A 22,988-nucleotide genomic window follows, 5' to 3' on the forward strand; every position below is an offset into this window, starting at 1 on the left:
AATCAATCAGCAAAAAAATCAGGAAGAGACTTGATATGATACTGGAGATTTTTATAGCTTTTGTCATTCAGATCAAAGTTGGACCATGAATTAAACTGGAGGGGGGTTATGCTGGTGCCGAACACTTAAAAAAACCCCGCCTCAAACAAACAAAACCCTGCCCTTGTTGTTCTGAGTATCTTTCTTACTGGCGTTGTGTCACCTCTTGAGGTGACACTACATTGTCAAGCTCCCTTTTGACTAGAGGTGCAGACACTGAGGTAGACATTTACACCCAAAGGCATCTGTCTTAATCTTGGGCTAAGTCCAAGCACTAAAGTTAGTCAACACAGGGTGAATTGTTTTCTGGAGGTACCAATCCCTTTCTATGGGCTATAAACCATCTAGAGGCCAGACTCAACTATGCACTATACTCTTTGACAGCTGCAGTCATATGAAATGAGGGTCATTTGCTCTGTGAAACCTCAGCTGGAATAAATGGAGGTTGAAGAGCAAAGAGCAAGTGCTCTCTTTCTCCTAAGGCATCTAAAACACGTTCGTATAACCATTGGTTGTACAGCTGATTGGGACACAGAAAAATTGTCATGTTTTGCCTGTAGATGTCACATCTCTTCATCTGCTTTGGTTATTTTGCTTAGGAACTTGACGTTGGGAAATTAACTGATGGGTTAATTGCTTAAAACATTGGTCCCTACTGGAGTAATTCTGATAAGAACACATCAGGAAAGTGTTTGGATTAATAGATGAGTTTGTTTTTAAAGCTATATTTTCAATTTAGGTGCTAGAGGGATCTCCTTACTGTGGAATGAAGAACTGAATGTTCTTATAACATGTAGTTCTGCGACATACACAACTGAAAAATCCTGGGGATGGGAGGGTGGTGGCTGTGGTGCTCGCTCTTCACATGTAACAATGCAGTTGCTTTTAAAACTCTTAAAATAATATGATCCATACAGTGTCATCCACTTAATTCAGTCACTGGTTAATTGGATCCTTCTTTTTAATTTAATCAAAACCTCAGAAACCATATCAGTTGCATGAAGAGTAAGAACTCCCACCCTTATCATGGTCAATTTGGGATAATTTGTTCCAGGGCTACAAAAGACTATCATTTAATTAATCAGCATTCAGTAACTCCTATATTTTACAATGCAAAGGAGGCAACTTAGGAAAATCTGTTAAAAAAAAATACAGTAGGGCAGCTTTCTCCACAGTTCTGGGAAGCTTTTTATTTATAACATACGTGGTACTTGATTAATGACCACATGAAACACAGTGAAATATTTTTAACAGTAAAACCTCTAACAGTTTCTTTTAAAATTATTCATGAGACCACAGTTTAAAATGACTTACTAAAAATAAGAACTTTGAATAATTTTAATTTGATAATCATGTGGCACAAAAGGTAGTTATTATTTGTAGTATTACAGCACTTATCAGCATTCAGTTACAGAGTAGAGCTGCATTGTATAAGGCTCTGCAGAGATGCAAAAAAAAAAAAAAAGACCTCTGTTGTCTAAAGGAATTTACAATTCAAGTTTAAGACAAGAAATACCTGTTAGAGATGAGATGAAGAGGCAGATGGGGAATGTGCTGAAACAACACGGTAGTGTTGGCTGGCAGGATGGGCAGTGGAACCAGTACTCTGTGATCTTATCATTTCCAGAGGGCTTTTTAATAATACCATGATTAATTTTCCATTTGTCCTCTAGCATTGAAGCTCATGGATTGCTCAATGCTTGCTTGCAAGCGAATTTAGGCAATACCGCTTTGTCTATCTTACCAGAAGAGAGTGTTTTAAGTGTATAAACTCAGACTTTCATTGGATTCTAGTTAGCAAGCAGCCACTTTGGTTTACAATTGTGAAAACTGGTGATTTTCAAAGGTTTTGATTTGCAGATTCCCCACAAACTTTCAGAGAAAGAGGCAAAACCCTTTAGAAATGCTGCAAATTTTTTTTTTTCTATAGCATATATGGATTGAATGTCTTAGTCATCTTTTATGAAGCCGTGGGGCACATGATCAACCAGGCTGTAAATGCTGGATTAGCGTTGCAGATCACTAATGCAAATGTTTTTGGTTCCTGGACATTCTGGCCTTATTTTAGACTCAATTGTATAGATGTAAATTGGGTGAGACACTGTTCCGCTTGGCAAAGCAATAAAACCAGCAAAATGTTAAATCTGGCTTGTTAGCTGCCCAGCCTGAGGGGCACCTGCAATCCTAGAGGTGATGAAACCAAAGTGGAAAGAGTTTGTTGGCAATGTTTTTGGAGAAGAGCTATTGAACCTGCTGTGTTCCTATCCAAATATGTCTTAATTTTCTCTCCCCTATCCTGCTGGGGGTGTGAGCGAGCAGCTGTGTGGGGTTGATTGCCGGCTGGGATTAAACCACAACAGCTGATTGTGTGGAATTAGGAGGGAGATGATGCTTGAACCCAGACATCTCTGAACTTGTAATAAAGAGATCTGGAGAGAAATAGGACTTTGTTTCCTGGCTGCAGTTACATCCCTAGCTCGGATTTACCGATAGCCTCTTGTGTGACAATTCAAGGACTCCTTGTTGCCTGCGGTGCTTCTTTCCGTGGGTACCCAAATAGCTGGCTGGGGTGTATGGTAGCTATTTGTTTTCCTAAGCAGTGATAGGGGATTGCTTGTCCCTTGTCTTTCATGGACTGCATAACTGATGCTTTGATACTTTTCAGGTCCTGTCTGATGTGTTCAACGCACCGGTGTACACTATTGATACCGCCAACTCTGCTTGTTTAGGAAGCGCTTACAGAGCAATTCATGGTAAGTCTGTAAGGAGATACTTCTGAGCGGTCTGGGCATTTAATTTCAGTTGGTTAATACTTGGGATTAACATTACTGAAAATGAGGGGATAATAAAGCTGTGTGGATCTGACTGGAAGGTCACCCAGGTCAAATAGGGTTTTTTGCTGTTAGTACACTTGGATCAGGCCCAAGAACAACATTTATATTATAATTCAATTCTTGTGGCTGCTTCTCAGCCAAGGGCTAGGGCCTGGAAACTGTTGATACTGACGGGAGAAGGTCTAGGATCTTAATGTGTTGAGTTGTTACCTCCATGTGCTGCTCTTGGAAGAGTACAGTCAAATGAAGCTGTTGGTGTAACCTGCTGCCTTAGTTTGTGGAGCAGGTTGTAAATGGGATTGCTGAAATGGTCAAACCAAATAAAAGATCAATCCTAGCAAAGAAGACCAGAGAGGGCAGGGACGACAGGACCAGTAGTACTGTTGGCCAAGTAAATTATATTAAACCTATATGTATCTTCCAGCTTCTGAATGTCAAGACGAAGGATGTGCAGGGTGTCCTGGGCTCCACGCTCGAGTATGCACTCTCTTTTGTAAAAACATAAATCTCGAGTGACTCTTAGGTTGACCAGTCATTTTCCTTGCTGTACTACATCACTCACTGTAATGCAACAGTCCAAGTCCCAGATAAATGTGTTGATTAACGTATATCTGTTAATGCATGCAGGTATATGTTAGGGGTGGGCCATCAGCCATTTAAGAGTTGAATCCTAGGCAGAAAATTTTCTTCACATATTTTAGTTTCTAATATCTCACAGCTAAACAAATCAAGGAATGTGTATCAAGTTCTGAATTCCTTATTTAGGCCAACTTTTGTTAGCGTCAGTTTTTCTAATTAGAAGCTTTAGGATTTGGACCTTAGGACATGGACAGCTCCTGTACAAGTTCATGTAAAATCATGGGATTGCAACGAGCGTGGAAAAGATAACATCAGACATCAGAAGAAATCAACCAAGTTTTAATTTTAGAAGCAAATTCTGCTGTCACATTATAGCATCTGAAGACTACATGCTCTCTTGCATTTGAAAACAGCACAGAAAATTGCACAGCCAAAGGCTGAGTCGATGTGGTTAATGCACACGGCATGCTCTCTTTATTTCCAGAAAAGACACAAGGCTTCTGTCAGGCAAAGTACACTTTTGCAGGACATTGGATACAGTACTGTTAGATTATCAGTGTGTTTGAAGCCACAACGGGATCATTTTTCCACCTTGAGAGCCAAGTTTCCAAACTGTATTTCCCTGTACTCAAACTTTGCCTACTGCTTCTGAAGCCACCAGAGGCTTTCCAGCACCTCTCGTGTGTGAATGCACACACAATGTGGAACCATCATTAAAGTGTGTGGAGATGTTTCGTACGTATGGAAGATGTGAATTCCCTTTGCCAATGTCATAGGAAATCTTGAGGCTTGGTTGACAGAGCGTTTGAGTGAAGATTTTGGATGCCACACTGATGGAGGGACTCCTTAGCTGAGGTACTCTGCCAGCCAAGCCCCAGGGGCGTGCTGTGTGTGTTTCTAAATGGCATTTCTGATTGATGCTTTCAGCTGACTCAATCTTGGTCAGGCAAAGAAATAGAGTAAAAGTGAACACTTGCTAATATAAATGAAATATTGATGGCAAGGACTCTTTAATAATATTACAGTGTACACCTACAAGTAGGGTGTTCTGCAGTTAGCCTGGGGTTCTTAGCAGGTGTAACAAGGAACTCCTGAAATGCTACAATTCACTTGCAAAGCAAAATGCTGTAGTAGCAGAACTCCCCTATTATTCTACTTCCTTATTTATAAACATACTTAATAATTTGTAGCATATTTTTATGACAGTGTTTTCATTTCTCTTCCTTTTTTGTTCAGTCACATTTTGTCCTTGAATCTCCCTCGCTTCCCCATATTTTCACTGCTGTTTACTGTATTGTTGTAGTCATAAATAATTACTGATATTGTTGAGTAGCATTTCTGCTGCTTACCGTGTCTCCAGGGTACAGATTGAGTGATTGGCAAAAGCTCAATCACAGAGTCCCCACTTCCCGGGCTAGCGCATTGGAATGTAAGATCTTCTGCCATTTATCCTTCAATCCTGAATGCTGACCTGACCAGGGAAGATCAATATAATGTATTAATTTGTCAGGGAGTCAAGGCACATCCCTCATCGTGCTTTTTGCATTGATCAGGATTGTGATTCTCATTGCAGGGCTTGTAGCTGAGACGAATGTGTCCTTGGCTGATGTTGTGAAATTAGCACCAGAGCCTAGATTGGCTGTTACACCAACCGCTGGGGCTGACGAGGTAAGCAAGCTTGGGGATGCCATTTTTCTTTTCATTTCCTGTCTGCTTCAAAATGTAGTGGGTTTACTAATTTTTATAGTAAAATAAATTGATTTAAGAAACTTTTTGTTACACAATCCTTGTTGTGAAGATGGATTTGATTTTGGGAGATCTCTAGTGTTGTAATGATGCAATAATCTAAGTGGTTGCTCCATCCAGGTCTGTGACTGTTTTTTGTTTTATTTTATTTTGTTTTTCTTCCCCTAACTGGGTGTGATCAGAGAGCAAAATCAGTTCCTTCGGGGTCAGAAAACAGGTATAAAGTAGGATTTGGATACAGGTCAGTCAAGTTGTAACCGATAATGACAAAATAGTCTTGACTTGTTTGCAGGAGGCAGCGTGGACGGAGGCGTGGTGATGCTGCTTTCTCACCTCTTGGAAAACAGCCCCAAAACATCCTTCCTGTCCCATCTTAAATAGTGGTCAGCAATTGTATATCTTTACTTGTAGCTCCCAGCTGGAAAGTGTGCCAGCTGGGAGGATTCATGTGGCGCGGGTCTTTGGTACCATGCCCATCCTGGGAATTTCAGCAGATCTGAAGGCGAAGCTTGTGCTTTATGAGGCCGCATAGACAATGCAAAAGAAATAATCATTGTTGCTAACTATGTGGTTCCAGCCCCTGTAAAACCTAGGAAGGAATTGTTATCTCAGGCTCTCCAGTGCAACCCTGCACGTCTTGCTGTCAAGTGCCAAAAGCCTTAGTTTACAACAGCTTCTGAAATATAATGTCCAGTAATAAATAAACAATACAATATAGCAAGATTCCAAAGGTGAATCTAACTCTGTCTTCAGCTGTGCAGAAACTTCTTTTACATCAACACAGCATTACACTCTCCATTTATGAGATTTGGATGTGCCCTAACTACAGGCAACAAGGTTTTAAAGCTTTTATTTAAACTGGGAAATTAATGATCTGCCAAAACTACTAACTCCCAGCTACATGTGTAGTGGAGCACCAGATATCATCATGAGTAATAATAGAAATGATCATGCTGTATTGTGCCTGCCAGCATATTATTTAATTATTAACTGAGATGGAGGAGCTCAGTAATCGAATAGAAGTCCCCTTCAGAAATATTAAGACATTGAATAATTTAAACTTGATTGATCTGATCTCATTTACTCAACCTTCCCCCCTCATTTTAAAAGATAAAATAATTAACAGCAGTGGCCTCTGTCATGTGTGTTGCAGCTGAAGCCGTCTGCAGGGAATACACTTCAGGAGCAGATCCTCTCGGTCTGATTCAACCTCACATTGCTGCCCTGTTCCCCCCAAAAATGCTGTGTGCTGAAAAGCTGCCAGGCTGGCTTGTGTGGAGGTGGAGAGTGCACAGAGCCCTGCTTTTGACCCCCCAGTGCTGCTTCAGCTGTAAAACTCAAGGACAGGGAATACAGCTGTCACTCACAGGGGTCTTGCAAGAGCAGCAAGCACCTTGTACCCGTGTAGGGGCTGAGCCAACCTAACGGGGAAGATCAGTGAGGAATTCATTTACCTCTTTCTGTTTTACTGTCTGCATAAAATGGCCTGGAAGCTAAAAGAGTTAATTATCTCCCTCTTGATACTTTTCTTCTCCTTTTCCACTTGGTTAGAGCTGGCTCTCATAGCACATCTTTTTATTAGATTTAAATGATGTACAGCAGTGAATTATTACCCCAGTAGATAGGATTGAATGATGGAGAAGGTAGTGGCCAAACAGAATGGGAAGGAATAAGCGTGCCTGTTCTTCAGCTTAGCTTGCCAGCTTCATTCCATTAAAAGCAGCTTCTTGCAGTTGCATATTCCACACCCTTTTTTTTTTTTTTCTTCCTGTCTTATAATTTTGCAGTTGATGGTGGATTCCCTGGCTAGTTTCATGGCTGTGAAACTGTAGAAAGCCAGGGGGCCTGTCAGCAATACAGTGTGTTAGCATGAACGGTGCAGTAAAAATTCATAATGTGATGAGTCAGTTTGATTCTGTTTTTTACAGAGCTGCATCTCCCTGTCCTTCCAATTTCATTCTGTTGAGGTTAGAGGCTTTCACTTAAATGACGGTTCTTTTTATAAACTTCAAAGTCATCCTGAGGTTAAGTTCTGTCTCACTGAGGAGCTCTTCTGAAAGAGTCTGGCTAACCAATGTGAAATTCCCCAGACCACTTCCCTACATTTTTTGGACGGCTACAGCTAAATCTTGGCAGGATGGAGAAAAAACAGGTCATAACACAGCAATCTGCTCTGGTTTCATCCTTTCTTCCTGGTATAGGTCGGAGGCAACATGTGTTAGATCATTGGAGGGAGGAAAACCTCTTACAGACAGAGGTCAAGCAGCAGTTTGATGTAGCTTCATTGCCAAGGCTTGTGCACGCAGTAGGGCTTTCCAGGAACCAAAAATGCAAAAAGTGTTTCTTTGGTTGCTGAAGGATCATTTGTGATAAAGATTGTGATTCCAAAAGGAAAAGCAGGGCACACAAACCAGATCTTCTCGTTCAATTCAGCTGATGGGCAGGTAAAATAAAGTCACAAGATGGGAGACATAGAGCTTTTGATGGGTGATGAGTTAGTGGAAACTGAGGTACCGTGAGTTCCCTTGTCTGGCAAAAGTGTGACTTTATCCTGTAGCTGACCATACTGCCTGGAAGAGACCATTGTAAAAAGGATAAATCCCTCTGTGGCTATGAGCCTGTGTCTTAGCTGAACCTGATTTCACAGTGTATTCGTAGGGTGTGGGGGCTCATCCAGCTTGAGATTGTTTCTAATTCTGTCAAGACCCAAACAGGTCATAAGGTATTCTGGTGGTAACCATCATGGCCACTTCCTCAACCAGGCCAGCTGAAGTCAGTCAGCTGTGGGTTAACCTGATGAATCCTTCTCCCCTACTTTCAGAATAGCAAAAATTAGAGAGTCATCTCACCTCCTCTCTCCCTCAAGGAAAAAGATTAATCAGAACCACTAAGCATGACAGAAATAACCAGCAGATTCTGGAGCAATAAATACGTGTTAACAGACAGAAAGAATCTATTATTCCAGCATTAGAATTCAGCTCTATTTTAGTAATCTATTAAAACAGAGATGGTTGGCTAGTTGGTTAATTAAGCAAAAAAGCATGAGAGAGAACATGATTATCTGGAGTTGATCACTTGTGTTTATACAAGCCGTGTGCCTATCATGTACTCTCAGATTTTTTTGTAATATTGTCGTGTTGAGTTTTGTAGGGAGAAAGTGTAACACAGTTCACTACCTCTGGATGTGTAATTTTTGATTGCATTATTGACTCTACTGAGATATATTAATCCTTCAAAAATTCAAGAAGGGAAAATGTAGAGCTAACAGGTTTTCTTGACTTTGGTGAATTGCCTTGTAAGGAGGTGGATTTATAGAAGTGACCTTGTTACCCAGGAAGGTTATAATGACCTATTTATTGATTTAAAATAATGATATTTTTGTTGAAATGTTTTGGAGGGGGAAGGTTGTTTTCTAGAATTGGTTTAGGCTGGAAATTTAGTGCAAAGTAGGTAATAATAATACAAGCACAAAAATATAATAGGTATTGATGGGAGTTTGATTAAGGTGATTTGTGTAGCCAATAATTTTTTGACCTGTTAAACAGATTAAGATAGGCTTGCAGAATGAATATTGGAAGTAAATAAAGTGACAGTTTGAGGTGTGGTTCCTTGGAGGAGTCTTCAGAGTGTTTCAGGACGCTGTCGTATTCTTTATCCTTTAAGAGTATTCTTTCTGTGTTAAAAAAGGTGAACAACTGCTATGATGTAAAAATAAAACATCTGTATCTCTTGATTTCTTAAGCAAATGTCTTTGGGTAATTTGAGGTTTTTTTTTTTTTTGTTTGTTTGTTTTTTTAAAAAAGGAACCTATCAAAAGAGACTGATTAATTTTAACCCATTCAGGGTAGATTAAAGGTACTCAGGTAGATTAAAATTAGGTAATAATCAGCATCATCTTTGTAATTTGTAAATTTTGAGTTTCTCCAATCATTGACTAACATAGCGTTGCAGGAGATGGAAGGATCCATGTGGATTGTCACTTGCAGTAATAATTTGTAGCTGGTTTTGCTTTTGGAGGGTGGCAGGGACAATGTCCCGTTGTCCCAGACGTTGTACAAAGAAACAGCAAAAGCCCTGTTGAGTTCATAGGCTGGTACTATGGCGAGCTATAGTCTGAGGATGACACATTTGATTTGGAGTAGGGAGCAAGGTAGCATTTGTTTGAATGCATTTTCCAGGGAGGGCAGGTGAAGTTGTTCTCTGTTATCGTGCCATATTTATCATTAGCATTTTCTTAGTTATTCGTGGGACTGTGGAAGTGTGGCCAAATTGTCCCAGGAGAGAAGTTTAGGGTTTGTAAATGAAGCCATCAGAGTACAGCTAATGTTGTGGGATAAGCAGGAGAAAAGGCTGTAATGTAGCAAGGACAATTAACTTACGGACAATAATAAGGTTCATGTTGTGATACATGTAATTACTTTTGTTAAATACCATGGTCTGATATATGAGGTTTGAGGCTATGACAGAGAGGGAATTTATGTTCTTGGGTTTTTATGCATCATTGAGACTTCTTTATTCCCTTTGGACCTCAATTATAAAAATAAATCTATATAATTGCCTCAGGAAAAAGGCTCCTGGAATCGCTTAGGAGGAGTTGCTGGAGGTTCTGCAGAGGCAGTTCAGTCACGGCAGACATGGAGAAGCATCTTTCACAGATACAAGTGTGTGCACACCCAGGCCATGGAAACTGCACTGCTTTGGCTCCAAACTTCAGCTGGTGTTAAGCTGGCATGTGAAATACTGGTTGTGAAAAGTTTGTAGTACTGCTGCGCTTACCACCTGTACATCATGGCTGATATTACAACCAAATTCCTTCAGGAAAAGGAATTTAAAACTTTTGTTTAGCCCTCTGAACTGCGCTGCTTTTTACACCAAATGAACAGGAATAGAGTACAAGGAACATTCTTAATTTTTTGTTGGCATTTTTTACAGCTGGTCCATAATGCAGCATTCATTTACACTAATGGCTGGGGAGCTTATTGCAAATGCCTGAATTTTCTCAATTAGCAAGCTAAGTGCTTAAGTCCAATAAACAGGGAAAGAAACTGTATCAGTAAATGTGGTTCTTCATTTATTTTGACACATTTTAATTTAGAGTGATGTATTAACCATAATACTTCCCAGCCTTCCGATAAACACGCTGTTGTATATTTTGTAAAAATACTGCTGGGTAAGTAATATGGAGCCCGCTTTCTCCGTGGCTGAGCTCACTTACCCATGCAGCTCTGTTGTGCTGAATCTTTGTTGAGAAGCGCCTAGGGTTTATCAAATTTACAGAATAGCAAAGTAAGAAATAGCGAGGCTTGATTGTAGATGCTCCAGTGAATAAAGGAGCTGGTTTTATTTGACATACTGGTACTCCTAGTATAGCCATAGCTGCCTGCTCAATATTTTGTTTACCCTGATGTACATATTTATCAGAAATGGCAGCAATAATATTATTTGGGAACATGAAAAAAAATTATATACATACTTCGCTGAACCCCCAAGGCCCTCATGTAGTTGGTTAAAAATACCATGCTGAGTCATGTGGCGTTTTGTAATAGTGGAGCATTTTATTTTCTAACCCCATAAATCTCCATGGATCTCAGTATCGCTGTCCTGCGGAGGAGTTGGACTTGCCTGAGGTCGCTGACTGAGTCTGTTGCAGAGACAGGAGTGAGCAGGTTTCTCTGTTTTGATCGGTGTAGGGTTAAGACACTGTAAGCCTCAGTTAGTCACTGTGAGGTAGGTTTAAAAGCCATCCTGATGAGGCTTTGTCTGCAGAACAGGGTCTCTCTCCATTTGCTGTAGGTGCTCCTTCTCTTCTTCCCCTTGATATGCTTAACCTGTTGAAGAAATTAACTTCTGTACCATCTGGTTGGTAAAAGGGAGGAGTTGATAATTTTCGGCTGCGTCTGCAGAGTTTATCCATTAAATCGCTCTCACCTGCCATCGTGGAAAAAAAGAGAAATAAATCCACTGTTCAGGAATAAAGTAACACAGAAACTGGGTATTGTGCTAACAACTGGAACATGAGAACAAAACATGCTAATTCTTTATTTCCTAGATGAGAAAACTGCAAACTCTTAGTATTTTTTTTCTTTCATCTGAGAAAGTGTGACTGTTAGAGACACTGAGGCTACTGCAGGACTGTCCATAAAACTGCGCAAGAACAACCCCATCTCTTCCTATGGCCTCATAGTTTACACTTGAAATATCTTCCTCCTGAATTTTTCATGCATATACAGTTGTCAGCTGTGGCTCTTATCTCGAAAAGGATAAAATGCATTTAAATGCTGGATCTCGCTTATTGATGAGAGCAGTAATTCAGTTTACTGGCTATGATTCATTATGTCTCTATAACCTCTCTGAACCCGGAGCCAGGAGCGAGACTGCTCTGATTATGAATAACATCAGTGCAGAGAGCTTGTAGACGAGACTGGCGGCCCCTTGGATTCATTGTGGCAGGAATGTGACCCTATGGCATCCTCCTAAGGACGGCTTCAGCCTGTACCAGACCCCACACTGGCTCCTGGCAGTCCCTTTGTTGTGCTCCAGCCAGCAAGTGAGTGAAGCTCTCCTGGTATGGCCTGTCAAAATACTGATTGTATTAGATGGACAGTTAAAACCCGAAAGAGGAGATAAGGAGGAAGGGGTATCTCCAAGATGTAGATGAAGTACAGTTTTGGGTTGGAGCCAGCAGAAGGGCTCGGCTCTGCTCAGGGCTTCTGCTGTGTAACCTGGTCACATACAAACAGCTCATCTTCTGTGATATGTCCTGTGATGAATCTGAAGCAAAGGGGAAAAAAAAAAAAAGGTAACGAAACAAATCCCAACATGGATCTTGCCCATATCCAAAAGTATAAAGCATGTTTGAATCTGGGGTTTTGGGTACATTTGAGTCTTGATTCTTCTTTTTTGTGGTTGTCACGATTCTGGATCTAAAAATTTCTGGAGAATTCTAGCTAGGGAAACTGGGAAATACAAAAAAGCTACTCAGATACTCGGTGTAGCTGGGGAAAGAAGTTGGGTCTCCACTTGTCCCCATGGGCCTGGGATCAGGGAGCGAGGAGCCTGGCCATGGAGCAGATTGGAGATGGGAAAAGTGGCTGTGAAAGGTGTGAAGGAGAGAAACAGCTCAAATAGATACGGGAGCATGAGAGGGGCAGGAGCGGGAGTGTGCGGTGTATTTTAGAAGGCCCTGGTCAGCATGTTGCCCAGGAGGACATTTCTGAGGGTGGTGATTGACTCTGCTAGGGGGTGGCAGAGGAGGAGGGGGACAGAGGCAGTGATCCGTCCTGAGGCAGAGGAGGGAGGCAAGGACAGGAGTTCTGCCTGGGTGACTAGGACAGCTATTAGCGAGGGGGCACGTCGGACTGGGAGAGGTGACTTCAGCAGAGCTGCTTCCTCTGGATGTAATGACTTCTGCTTATAGCAAGAATGCAGCCTCAATAAGAACAACCTGTGCATGTCATAAAATTAAGCCATAAAGGAGATGGTAAAAAGGACTGTGACACTTGAAGAAGGAAGACTCTGCAGCATTTTCTTGAGTAAATTGGGGAAAAAAAAGCCCCAAACTTTCAGGTACCTATGAAGATGCTGCATTTTCCAAGCCTGAAGATGTTTTTAACTGCAGCATAATTTAAAAATCCATTTTTTCAACCTAGACATATTTATTTCTTTTTCCTTTTTAGCTCTATCGTCCACTTCTAAAAAGATATGCTGAGCTTGAACAGAAGATTGTTTACAACCCAACCTCGTCTTGTCTAACGAAATAGAAGCAAACAAAATTTATAAGTCAGCTGAAGAGTGGACTCCCAAGGAGAAGATCAGAAGAGAATTGCTCAGAATTTACTGGAGCTGTTTAAATAATTTTGTTCTTCTTTGTAGACAAATAATTTTTAAATGTCTGTGTTTGAGTGTGTTGATTGAAAAAATTACATTGTGATTGAAAACCTGATTAAAAAAGCATCGTGTTGCTCTGTGTGTTTGTAACTTTGATTTTTCTTGGGTACTTTTCAGATCGTGCTTGCTGTTTCGGAATAGCTGGATGACAAAGTTAAATCCATTATATATATGAATCACTCTACCCATCTCTATCCACTTTGATTCTGTGTGTTGAGCATGCCCGCCTCTCTGCATACCTGTCGAGGACAGTTTCTTAATTCCACAACTTCTCCTGCTTAAACATTTTGAATCTATCTTTCTGTGCATCTGTAGCTTGTTGATATTTATGTCTTTGCCTACATGAGACCAACTGAAAGCATAAGCACAGTGACTTAATCCCATCTTTCTTTAATATGTGGAGATTTGTGGTGTGAAGGCTGATTAAAGTTTTTAAAGAGTCCCTAGGATCCTCAGAGAAGGGGAATTCTTGTTACATGACACTATGGAAAGTCTGTTGTGTGATAAAACATGATGTGGTTGGATTTTATAAATTGTGGAAAGCAGAGAGGCCTTATGTCATAGAGACACCACTGCAGAATGTGTTACTTGACATCAGTTTTGTAACAAAAGAAAATAAGGGAGCAAACATGGAAAGCTTTACACATTTCCTTTCTGTTTCAAAAAGCAGTCAGTCCATCTGCACGCCGGTTTGGGGTTATATAGGTTATATAGGTTTCCTTTCCTCCTTCAGGTGTCACGGCTATGAAATTCTTTGTGTTGTGCTGAGTGCGAGTGCAGAAGTAGGGCTCTGCTCCCAACAAGGCATGAAGGTCACTGGTTTTTTTAATACCACCAGTATCCCAATTCTTTCTTGGAGATCTTGAGCAGAACTGGTGACTCTCTTGCTCTGTTACTACTCTTTCACTTAAAATGCTTTAGTCCAGATTAAGTAGCCTCTAGCTGAGGAAATCTTAAGAGAAAATACAAGTCAGGAGATCTTTCTACAGAGATGTGTGGAAGTTGCAGAATCTGAATGAACACCCTACATCACCCTATGCAAGTGGGAACACTTTCCTGCACCGTTCTGCAGTGCCGGTATCTTTCCCTTAGGATAAAATTTCTTCTGGGAATAAAGCAGATTTATTTAATGAAAGTGACTACAGCCTTTCTTCCCTTCCTGTAGAGGTTGTAATGTGCCTGGGGAATAAGCCAGGGAATAGTAGGATCTCTTTAGTGAGTATTTGAGAGCTGGGTGATGTCCTTGCTGGAGGTGGGTGACTCGAATCCGTATTCTTCACATTACAGCAGCATGGGGGCACTCTGCCTGTCCCTGCTGCGTCTCTGGGGTGAGGGTGGGACCCCCTTGCTGTGACTCACCTCCGCAGTGGCAGGGGAATGGGCGTGTTCCTCCTTTGCTCTCCCTTTTATGTTAAAGTGCTTCATTTGCGAGTACAAACAGTGCCTTTTTTTTGTTGTTCACAACTGAATAATTGTAACTTCTCTTGACGTTAGCAAGATTACTCAGGAAGGTCAGGAATTACACTTCCGAGTTTCTAAAGCAGGCTTCTTTTAAGCAATTGCTTTAAAAGGTGGCATTACAAATACATATCTATCTCTTTTATGTGGTTATTATTCTGTGTCCTAAGGTACAGTGCTAAAACGTATAATACTTCTCACAGGTCTCCACCGTCAGCAGTTGCTTTGTCATTGAGCAAGGCTGGAGAGAGGTACAGCAGGATTCATTAATGTGGGTTAAACAATGCCTACTGGTTCAAGCAGCATTACCATCGTCATTAGTCTTTAATTCTCCTGGTTACTGGTTTGTCATGAAGGTTAAACCACACAAGGAAGAGATTCAGAGAGGTGTTCCAGTTTTGTGCAGTTTTGGTGACAAATTTTGGAGTAGCTCAGCTGGGTGATCAGAGAGAGGAGACTGATGTCTCTTGCAGCTTTGTGGCTTTTTTTGCCTGTAAAGTGGGAATCTCGGGGTCAAATCCACACTCAGCTGAAGAAGGTTAAAGCTTGCGTTTCCCAGCTCATAGCACATGTTAGAACATTTCTAGATAATATATTGGCTCCTAACGAAGTGTTCTGTGGTGCTAGTAGGGTATTGTCCAGATGGTTTAACTGCTTTCTGGGCCTGAGCTCTTTTCTGGGTAAGGAGAAGGAACCACTTCCTTCTCTGTTGGACTGGGTTGGGGCTCTCTGATGTGTCCCATGTCAGCATTAGAACAGTGTTTCCTCGGGGTAGCTGATGCACTGTGTGCTTGCTGAGAAAAAGCTCAGATGCAAGGCTCTGAAGGGCTGGGAGTTGAGCACCACTGAATTACGGTATTGCTGTGGTGATGGCTTTATTAGGGCTGGCCTCTGAGGAATGGTGTCTGGAGTATAAGAATTTATAGACAAGCTCTTTTTTTTCCAGCTCACCAAAGCTGTACATGTTCACTGACTAGTGTCAGATAGAATGAGACTCAATAAATCTCACCCGAGAAAGGTCCTTTGAAGAAATGCTGCTGTAAGACTTCCACCACTCCTTTCTTTTTGTCTTTCCATGAATGCACAGTAGCCTGCAAAGGAACCACAAGCTTGCTCTCACATGCTCAGTGTTGGAAAGGTCTGGTGCCCTTTGGTTTCTAAAATCATGTGTTTTTTTCCCAGTTTGTCTACCTTTATGTAATTCTGATTGTCTGGAGTAGAGAGCTTACTGACTTAATTACCATCTTAGCTAACAGAAATCTAAAGGCAAGCCAATGTCTTCTACCTCAACATATTTGATGGAGGTTGATTCCCTCCCTCGCCCATAAGTGACCTGACTGTTCTTCCAGGAGCAACACGGCATCCCCGTCTTGTCTAGACGAAAAGTTAGCTTCTCTCTTTAAAGACCTGCTGAGCTCTTCCCAGTCTAGACTAATCTGCTGGAAAATTGATCTCATTTCCTGGAAAGAACCTTTGATTGCCGCAAGGAGGTTGTTCATTGCTGTCTGACCTGCAGCTCCTGTCCTGCACAAGCAAAGCCACTCTAGGTGGGAGGTGGGTCATGGAGTTACATGGAAAAATCCGCGCAACTTCCTTAGCTCGATGGCCCTGTGCCCTCACCAGTCAATCAGAGCTGCGCTGGATTCACCCACAAGCTCTGGGTGCACCGTGACCCAAAGACAAACAGTTTTCTTTGCAGCCTGAAGTCTTTAAAGTCTTTGGTGAAGCAGCTGGAAACAAACAGGGAAAGATGTTTGCTTTTTCTTAAGGGATCAGTCTGAGAGAACTGGAGCCCTGACTGAATAAGTAATGTACTGAAAAAAGTCGTTGCTCTGTCGGTGCTTTAATAAGTAATTGAGCTGAATGCCACCATGTGCGATCCCGGTGGGACCTTTTTGTTTTTTAGCTTTCTTTTCCTTTGGAGTTGCAGCTACCACCGCAGATCACAGAGCAGCGCAGTGAAGGATGTGTATCTAAAGCCACAAAAAGCCAGAGCAGAACTGTCAGCAAATCATTTGTTTTAACTGTATTTCTATTACCTTGGTCCCCAGACTGCTGTGTGCAGGTTAGGGGGTGGCAGATGAAAAGAGTGACATTTTAGAGAACTAAACTGTCTGCTGTTGGTGCGTGTCATGAATATGGGGCCAAGTTATGACCCCTTCCCTAGCAAACAGGTCCTATTTTGGATTTTTCTTCTCCCCAGCCACTGACTTTTCATGTAAACTTTACAATATTTTGATGAGGTCTCAACGCTCAGTTAAAATGGGTTTGAAATTGTCAAAAACAGTTAAAACTATGGCTAAGGATGATTAGCAGGTGGGAAGACATTCACTCAGATGTCGGGGGATCACTGTCCCGTGAGGCGTATTTCCTTAAGAAGCTTCTCTAAAGGTGACTGTAATCCTGATTCCCCGTGGCTTGGAATTTTTGGACCATGTTTTACACTTGTGCAGGTTGGGTACATAATCATACCTGCACCTTGTGATTCCTTTACACTCATTTTGTGCAGATCAAAATCACAATGTGATGATGCAAAGCAAAAGAACACAGGATTAATTTTTTGGGTAACCTGCTTTTTTTCTGAGTGTGGCTGGAGTGTGCAAGTAGGACATCTTTGACTGGGATATTCAGAGTAGTTGCAGCCCCTGCTCACTTTCTGTGCTTTGATTACAGTGTAGATCAAGCCTCTTATGTAAGATTTTTAGATGAATCTTTTTTCCTAGAAGTTTTTTTTTTTTTTCCCTCTCCTGCAGCAGCTGTGACCTTTTCTTGTACACGGCTTGCCTTGGTAGCTGTTTACACTTCTGCAGAGTGCTAAGAACTTCTGTTATGTGACAGTTTCCTGAGTGGACTTGTCTCCTGCTGAGATCCAGCCCCAAGACTCATTTTGCTTTACTTTTTCTTCTCCTCTCTGTTGCTTCTTAAAGCTGGCCTTGACAAACAGAATGGTGCTTCTGCAGCGATCCCACACTTCTGGGAATGTCTCACCCATTGTGGGAACTCAGTGATTTCGTTCAGTGTTCTGGAAGCACATACCCTGAGGGGTAAGGGTGAAGGAGCAGCCATCACTGTGTATGGATACTGCTGTGATCTCACATTTCCATCTTTCACCGCATTGCCTCATCCATTGATGCGTCAGCCTGCCCATTAGGACAACTGGGGATGTTATTAATTGCTTACAATGCTTCTTGCTCTAAGCTCTTTAGATGACAGGTATTTGTGATATGTTCTTTGTTCAGATGCTGCAATTAGCTCTGCTTTTGTTTGGTGTGTTGTGTCTTAGTACTCTGTAATGCACCCATCTGGTTGTCATTTCTCTTTTAGCATCTCATCAGCCAAAGAGAAGTCTTTGGTCACTCAGGTGTGGGATTCGTCTGACCAGCGTAGACATCTGTGTCTGCTCTCATATGGGCTCCTTTAATCATCAAAGAAGAGAGCCACAAGGGAGAGGAGTTCCTGGCTGTTGTTCATCTTATCTTATGGCAGATGTCTACAACAGATCAGGTGATGTGTCTCCCCAGGGAGCCATTTGTCCCTGCTGAGCAGTGAGACAGTTGTGTGGAGGACAGGAACACCCAGTTTTTCTTCTTGTGCCAAAACTCCTGAAGACTTGTTTGAAAGCTGGTCTCAACTTTGGAGACAAGTCTGTCCCTGGTTACTGTTGTACAACTAGACAGCTTTATTGCTCCAGGACTGCTTGTTTTTACTGTCAAATCCATGAGACTGACCTCCCCAGCTCCCTCCAGACAGTACACCTGCGTGGAGATAACCAGCAGACACAGGTCAGGAGCTTTGTTACTTACATTCTTGCTTTTTGTCCTTTTGTTGCATGCCCTTGCTTGTGTTTATCCCTTCAAGCTGGACTCTTTCAGGTGTTTGTGTTATGCCTGCAAGCTGAGTACCCCGGTTTGGTGAAAGACAGCTCCCTTAAGACTTAGACAAGCATTACACAGGAAAACAAAGGTCTGTTCAACTTGCTGTTTGGAGACAATATTTACTCTCTGACTGACATATACACACTAGCCTCCTGAAACCTCAGCTCTGTTCCAGATCTGATAAATACGGGTGTATTGGAAGGGGGAATTCTCCTTGAAAAATAGTCTAAGCCGTGTTGTAGAACAGAAGGGCTCAAACAGAGGAACAGAGCAGAAATGGAGGCGCTTCTTAACTAAGGACTTTTAACTTAAAATAAAACATTGCAGAAAATGAATCAGAAGCAAAGGATTCTCACACAGCTTTGATATCACAGCTTGTGCCTCCAGAGAGCATCTCTTCACACTGCTGCCATAGCTTGTTAGCTTAGGATGGGACATTCCCCTGTCACTCCTGGTACCATTTTGCTAGATTCCTGTCCAACTTGAGGACAGTTGCATGTAGCAGAAAAACCCTTTTGATCACGAAAGATGTTGTTGAAAGGCAACAATACGTTGTCTCAGTTTCCATTTCTCAGCCTAATTATTCTGGTCCCTGCCATTATTGTCCCTTAGAAGAAATGCCTGCTCAAGCAGAGGGAAGAGAAGACGTTCAGTGCAGCTCATCCACTATGGGATTTAGTCAGTTCAACTGAATGAATAAGCAAATAAGCTGCATTTCAAGACCCCCCTTGCTGTGAAAGTGTTTTTTTTCCTCAGAGTGACTCTTGGCTCAGGAGATACAGCCGTGGTGTTTCCTTTGATTCCATCTCACTGTGTTTGCAGCATGGCAGACTCTCCCAAAAGCCTTTCAGCATAGGCTCACTTTGCGGTTTCCCCAGTGAATATGGATTTTTCATTTTGATCTGTGTTGTGGGTGGTTTTGGCATGTTTTATAAAGGACCGGTTACACAAGAGCTGCTAACGACTGCCCTTGCCTTTTGATAATCACCCCTTGTTGTTCCTGGGCTTCCGTAGCAAAAGAGATGAACCACCATGGGGCAGCTGCTTCCTGTAAAGCCCAGAGCAAATGTTAAAAACTTTCCTTTCTCTCTTGGCCCAGAAGTGTTGCTGTAACGCAGAGTCACTGGACAGTGTTGGCTTGTCCATAGCATGAGTATTTGGGGATAAGATTGTCTAGGTGAGCAATCACTGAGGTGAGACCGGACAGGTAATTTATATCAAGTTCTGTGTTTGGTAAGTTATACTCTGAATCTTTAAATGACAAAGTAAGTTAACTTTCTCAGATGAGTGAGCATCATGTTTAGAGGGGGGAGGAGGATGCATCTGGACTTGGGAATTTTCTGATGAGGGGATGCAGGTATTCAGTCCAGCTCCTCTTCTTCTGGCCTGATGATGCATCTTGCTTTTTTCCTCTACAGCAGCCCAGGATTTTGTGAGACATGGAACCTGCTCCTTCCCTGAACTTCCTCCAGCCTACCGACGTTGGGCTGCAGGCTGGGAAAGAGGAACCCACCAGGCAGAGGGAGCTCCATGCTCCTGGAGATGTGCTGTTCTCCTGAGGCCATTGGCCAAAAAGCTGCTGCTTCATGCCCATTGCTTTTAGTGGAGCGTGAGGCTGTCTCGGGGGGCTGAGTTGTGCCTTTTGGACCTGTGTCAGATTGGGAGCTCGGCCTTTATCAGGGTAGAGGAAGGAAAAGATTCCAACATACTTTTTTTTTTTTTTTTTTTTTTTTTTCACACTGTCTAGAAACTGCGAACATGACCTGGCCGCGAAGAAGGAGGATGTTGTCCTTGAGCTTACCCGTGTGCCTTTCCAGTTGAGATGGGAGCATTGCCTCATGCAAGGCTCTGGTGAGATCTGCTCTGGGAGGGCATTTGCAAACCTGCTCTCTTGTGTTCAAGACAGAAGAATTAAGACTGGAACAGGTGAGGGAGTTGGCTCATAGATTGATCAGGGGAAGGGAAAGGCTGTCCTAGGAGAGGAGAATAAAAGCTTAGCTTGCTTTGCCTAGCAAGTGGAAGCTGGGAGGCAATACCATCATTCAGTATAAATCCTTCAGGTTGAGGGTAAAGAGCAGGGGGAAGCTATTCAAGCCAAAGAACAATGTTGGCACATGGAACGAGTGGCACATACTGATTGGGAATAAATTCGAACTGGAAATTAGGAGTGAAGTGGGGGCGAGGTGCTGAGGGACCTTGTGTACTCTGTGTGTGGTGCCAGGAATACAGAGCCCCACGCCTGCAGCATGACATTTTGCAGGGCTGTAACACGGTGCCAGAAATCCTGGACTGAACACTGCATTTGGTTTAGACTAGTAGTGACCTTTAGAGAAACTGGTATTTGCCACGTGGACAGAGCGGCGTTTCACATTTGACCTGTCTTGAATTTCCTTCTTGACTGTGTTTGGTTTGTGGGAAGGAACTAGTATGGAAAGGACAAATGAATGGAAATCTTCCAACTTCTTAAGCTTGGGATGTGTGATGGGCCAGTTTGCTATTGGTTTGTTGGGCTGGTCCTCTACAAACAAGAGGGATTTACCCCATGGCAGTCTTTCTTCACTAGAACCCTGTGAAAGGAAGTGAAGTTTAATTAGCATTTTAAAGTGGACAGCCTTGAAGTTAATGATATTCAATAAAGAAAAATTGTTTTAACCTTATTTGCACTTTTCAATTTACTTATAAGAGGCCATCTGTTATATTTTAAGCAAGAGCACTGGGAGCTAAACTCTCAGATTGTCAAATGAGGTTTTAACTGGCTAAGCAGAAGGGAAAGAACAGGCTGCCTTAAATGAGCAATTAAACTGTTTTTCTTCAATTTCTCACTTTTGTGTCAAAAAGCAACTGGTCACCATTTCAAGCAACACTTGAGTTGTGACAATGACATCTGTTTTTACAAGTGTTGATGAGTCCTGGAGAATGTCAGTTGTCCTTAGATCTCAGATATGGTCTAACGTGGATGAAATTCAAAAAGCCAAAAGTGAAGTGAAACTGGAGAGGGGTGTGAAGGGCAAGAATAAGGATTTCTATAGGTAAATCACCAGAAAAAAAGGAAGCAGGGGAACATACTGATTTGCTGCTGAATGGGTTGGCCAACATAGTGACAAAGGGCATGGAAAAAGCTGAGGTACTCTTTGCCTTTGTCATTACTGACAAAGTCTGCAGTCAAGCCTCTTCATCTCTGTGCCTAATGGCAGAATTTAGGGGAGACAGGTACTACCTATAGTGGAGGACGATCAGTTTAGGGGCTACTGAAGCAAAATGGGCATACATGGGTGGATGGGACCAGGAGGGATGCATTCAAGGGTACCTGAGGAAGCTGGTTGATGCAATTGTGAGACTGCTGTATCATCACTGAAAGATGGTCATGATCGTGGAAGGTCCTCAGTGACTGGGAAGACACTAATCTTAGGTTCTTCCTCAAAGAGAGTAAGAAGGATCCAAGGGAACTGCCAACTGGTCAGCCCCACCTCTGTCTCCAGGATATTTATTTAGCAAATCTTCCTGGGAACCACTTTGAGACACATGGGTAGATTTAGACGAGACATTAGGAAGAAATTTTTCACTGTGAGGGTGGTGAGACACTGGCCCAGGTTGCCCAGAGAAGCTGTGGATGCCCCATCCCTGGAGGGGTTCAAGGCCAGGCTGGATGAAGCTTTGAGTAACCTGGGCTAGTGGACGGTATCCTTGCCCATGGCACTGGGGTTGGAACTCGATGATCTTTAAGGTCCTTTACAACCCAAACCATTCTATGATTCTGTGATAAGAAGCCAGGTCTCCATTGATTGTCATGGGAATTTGACTCCTAAACTTAGCTGTGTTCAGCTTGAGCTGATTCCTGCCCTGCCTCTGGGTGTTTCATTGTGTCCCTGGGCAAAGCAAGGGCCTTTAGCAGGTCAAGAGCCAAACCTTGGTCTACCAGGTCTCATGAGAATAACTTAAATACTGGGCTACCCATAATTCCTCCTGCAAGGATGGGAAAGGAAAGCAAAATGTCTTCTCCAAATCCACTTAAAAAGCTATGGGAGCCAGCACAGCTGATGCTGTGCATCTGGATTTTGGACTGTACATTCATGTATGGATGTTAGCAATCTCAGTGGATTTCATAATAGATGTCCTGCTGTTCAGCTGAGGAGAGGGTCTGAATCCTGGTCTCTGGGGATTAGGGTGTGGTGGCTGTAAGTTTATCATGCCAAGAGCCAGGGTGGAATAATCGTTTTTGCAAACGAACACAAAATGTGATCAATGCCATGGGCTGACACCCTGTTCCACAGGAGCAGAAGCTTCAGTTGCCACAGCCCTGAATCCCTTCAACCTGCGAATTTGAAGACTGATCCCACAATTATTTGAAAATTTAGATTTTATCTTCACGCTGGTGGGTTGTCCCACTGCAGTTAGGCTGAAGCTGACTCCTGTATGTGATGCCCTGTGGGTATCCCAGATTTGCTGGGGGCTGAACCACCACCTCTGCAGCCAGCTGCGTTTGTCCTGCGTGGTGACTTACCGTGACAGATGGAAGGAGAAATGATCCAAACAAAAGGAACAGGGCAGAAACGTAAACTGGATCACGTTG

At 42.4% G+C, this 22,988-nt stretch overlaps 1 protein-coding gene across 1 annotated transcript in view; it reads left to right on the forward strand.

Annotated features, from left to right (window-relative positions):
* The window catches only part of XYLB (xylulokinase homolog (H. influenzae)), a gene marked incomplete at its 5' end in the record, with an annotated part of 79,423 nt that extends 66,275 nt beyond the window's left edge, over positions 1-13,148 (forward strand). The window contains 3 exons of the mRNA XM_010085492.1: positions 2,705-2,792; positions 5,026-5,120; positions 12,875-13,148. Of these exons, the coding sequence (XP_010083794.1) occupies positions 2,705-2,792; positions 5,026-5,120; positions 12,875-12,958 (267 nt within the window). The remainder of the gene's footprint in view (positions 1-2,704; positions 2,793-5,025; positions 5,121-12,874) is intronic.
* Between the last annotated feature and the right edge of the window lie 9,840 nt (positions 13,149-22,988).

The sequence above is a fragment of the Pterocles gutturalis genome, unplaced genomic scaffold (assembly GCF_000699245.1).
Source record: "Pterocles gutturalis isolate BGI_N339 unplaced genomic scaffold, ASM69924v1 scaffold8110, whole genome shotgun sequence".
In the NCBI taxonomy this organism is placed as follows: Eukaryota; Metazoa; Chordata; class Aves; order Pterocliformes; family Pteroclidae; genus Pterocles; species Pterocles gutturalis.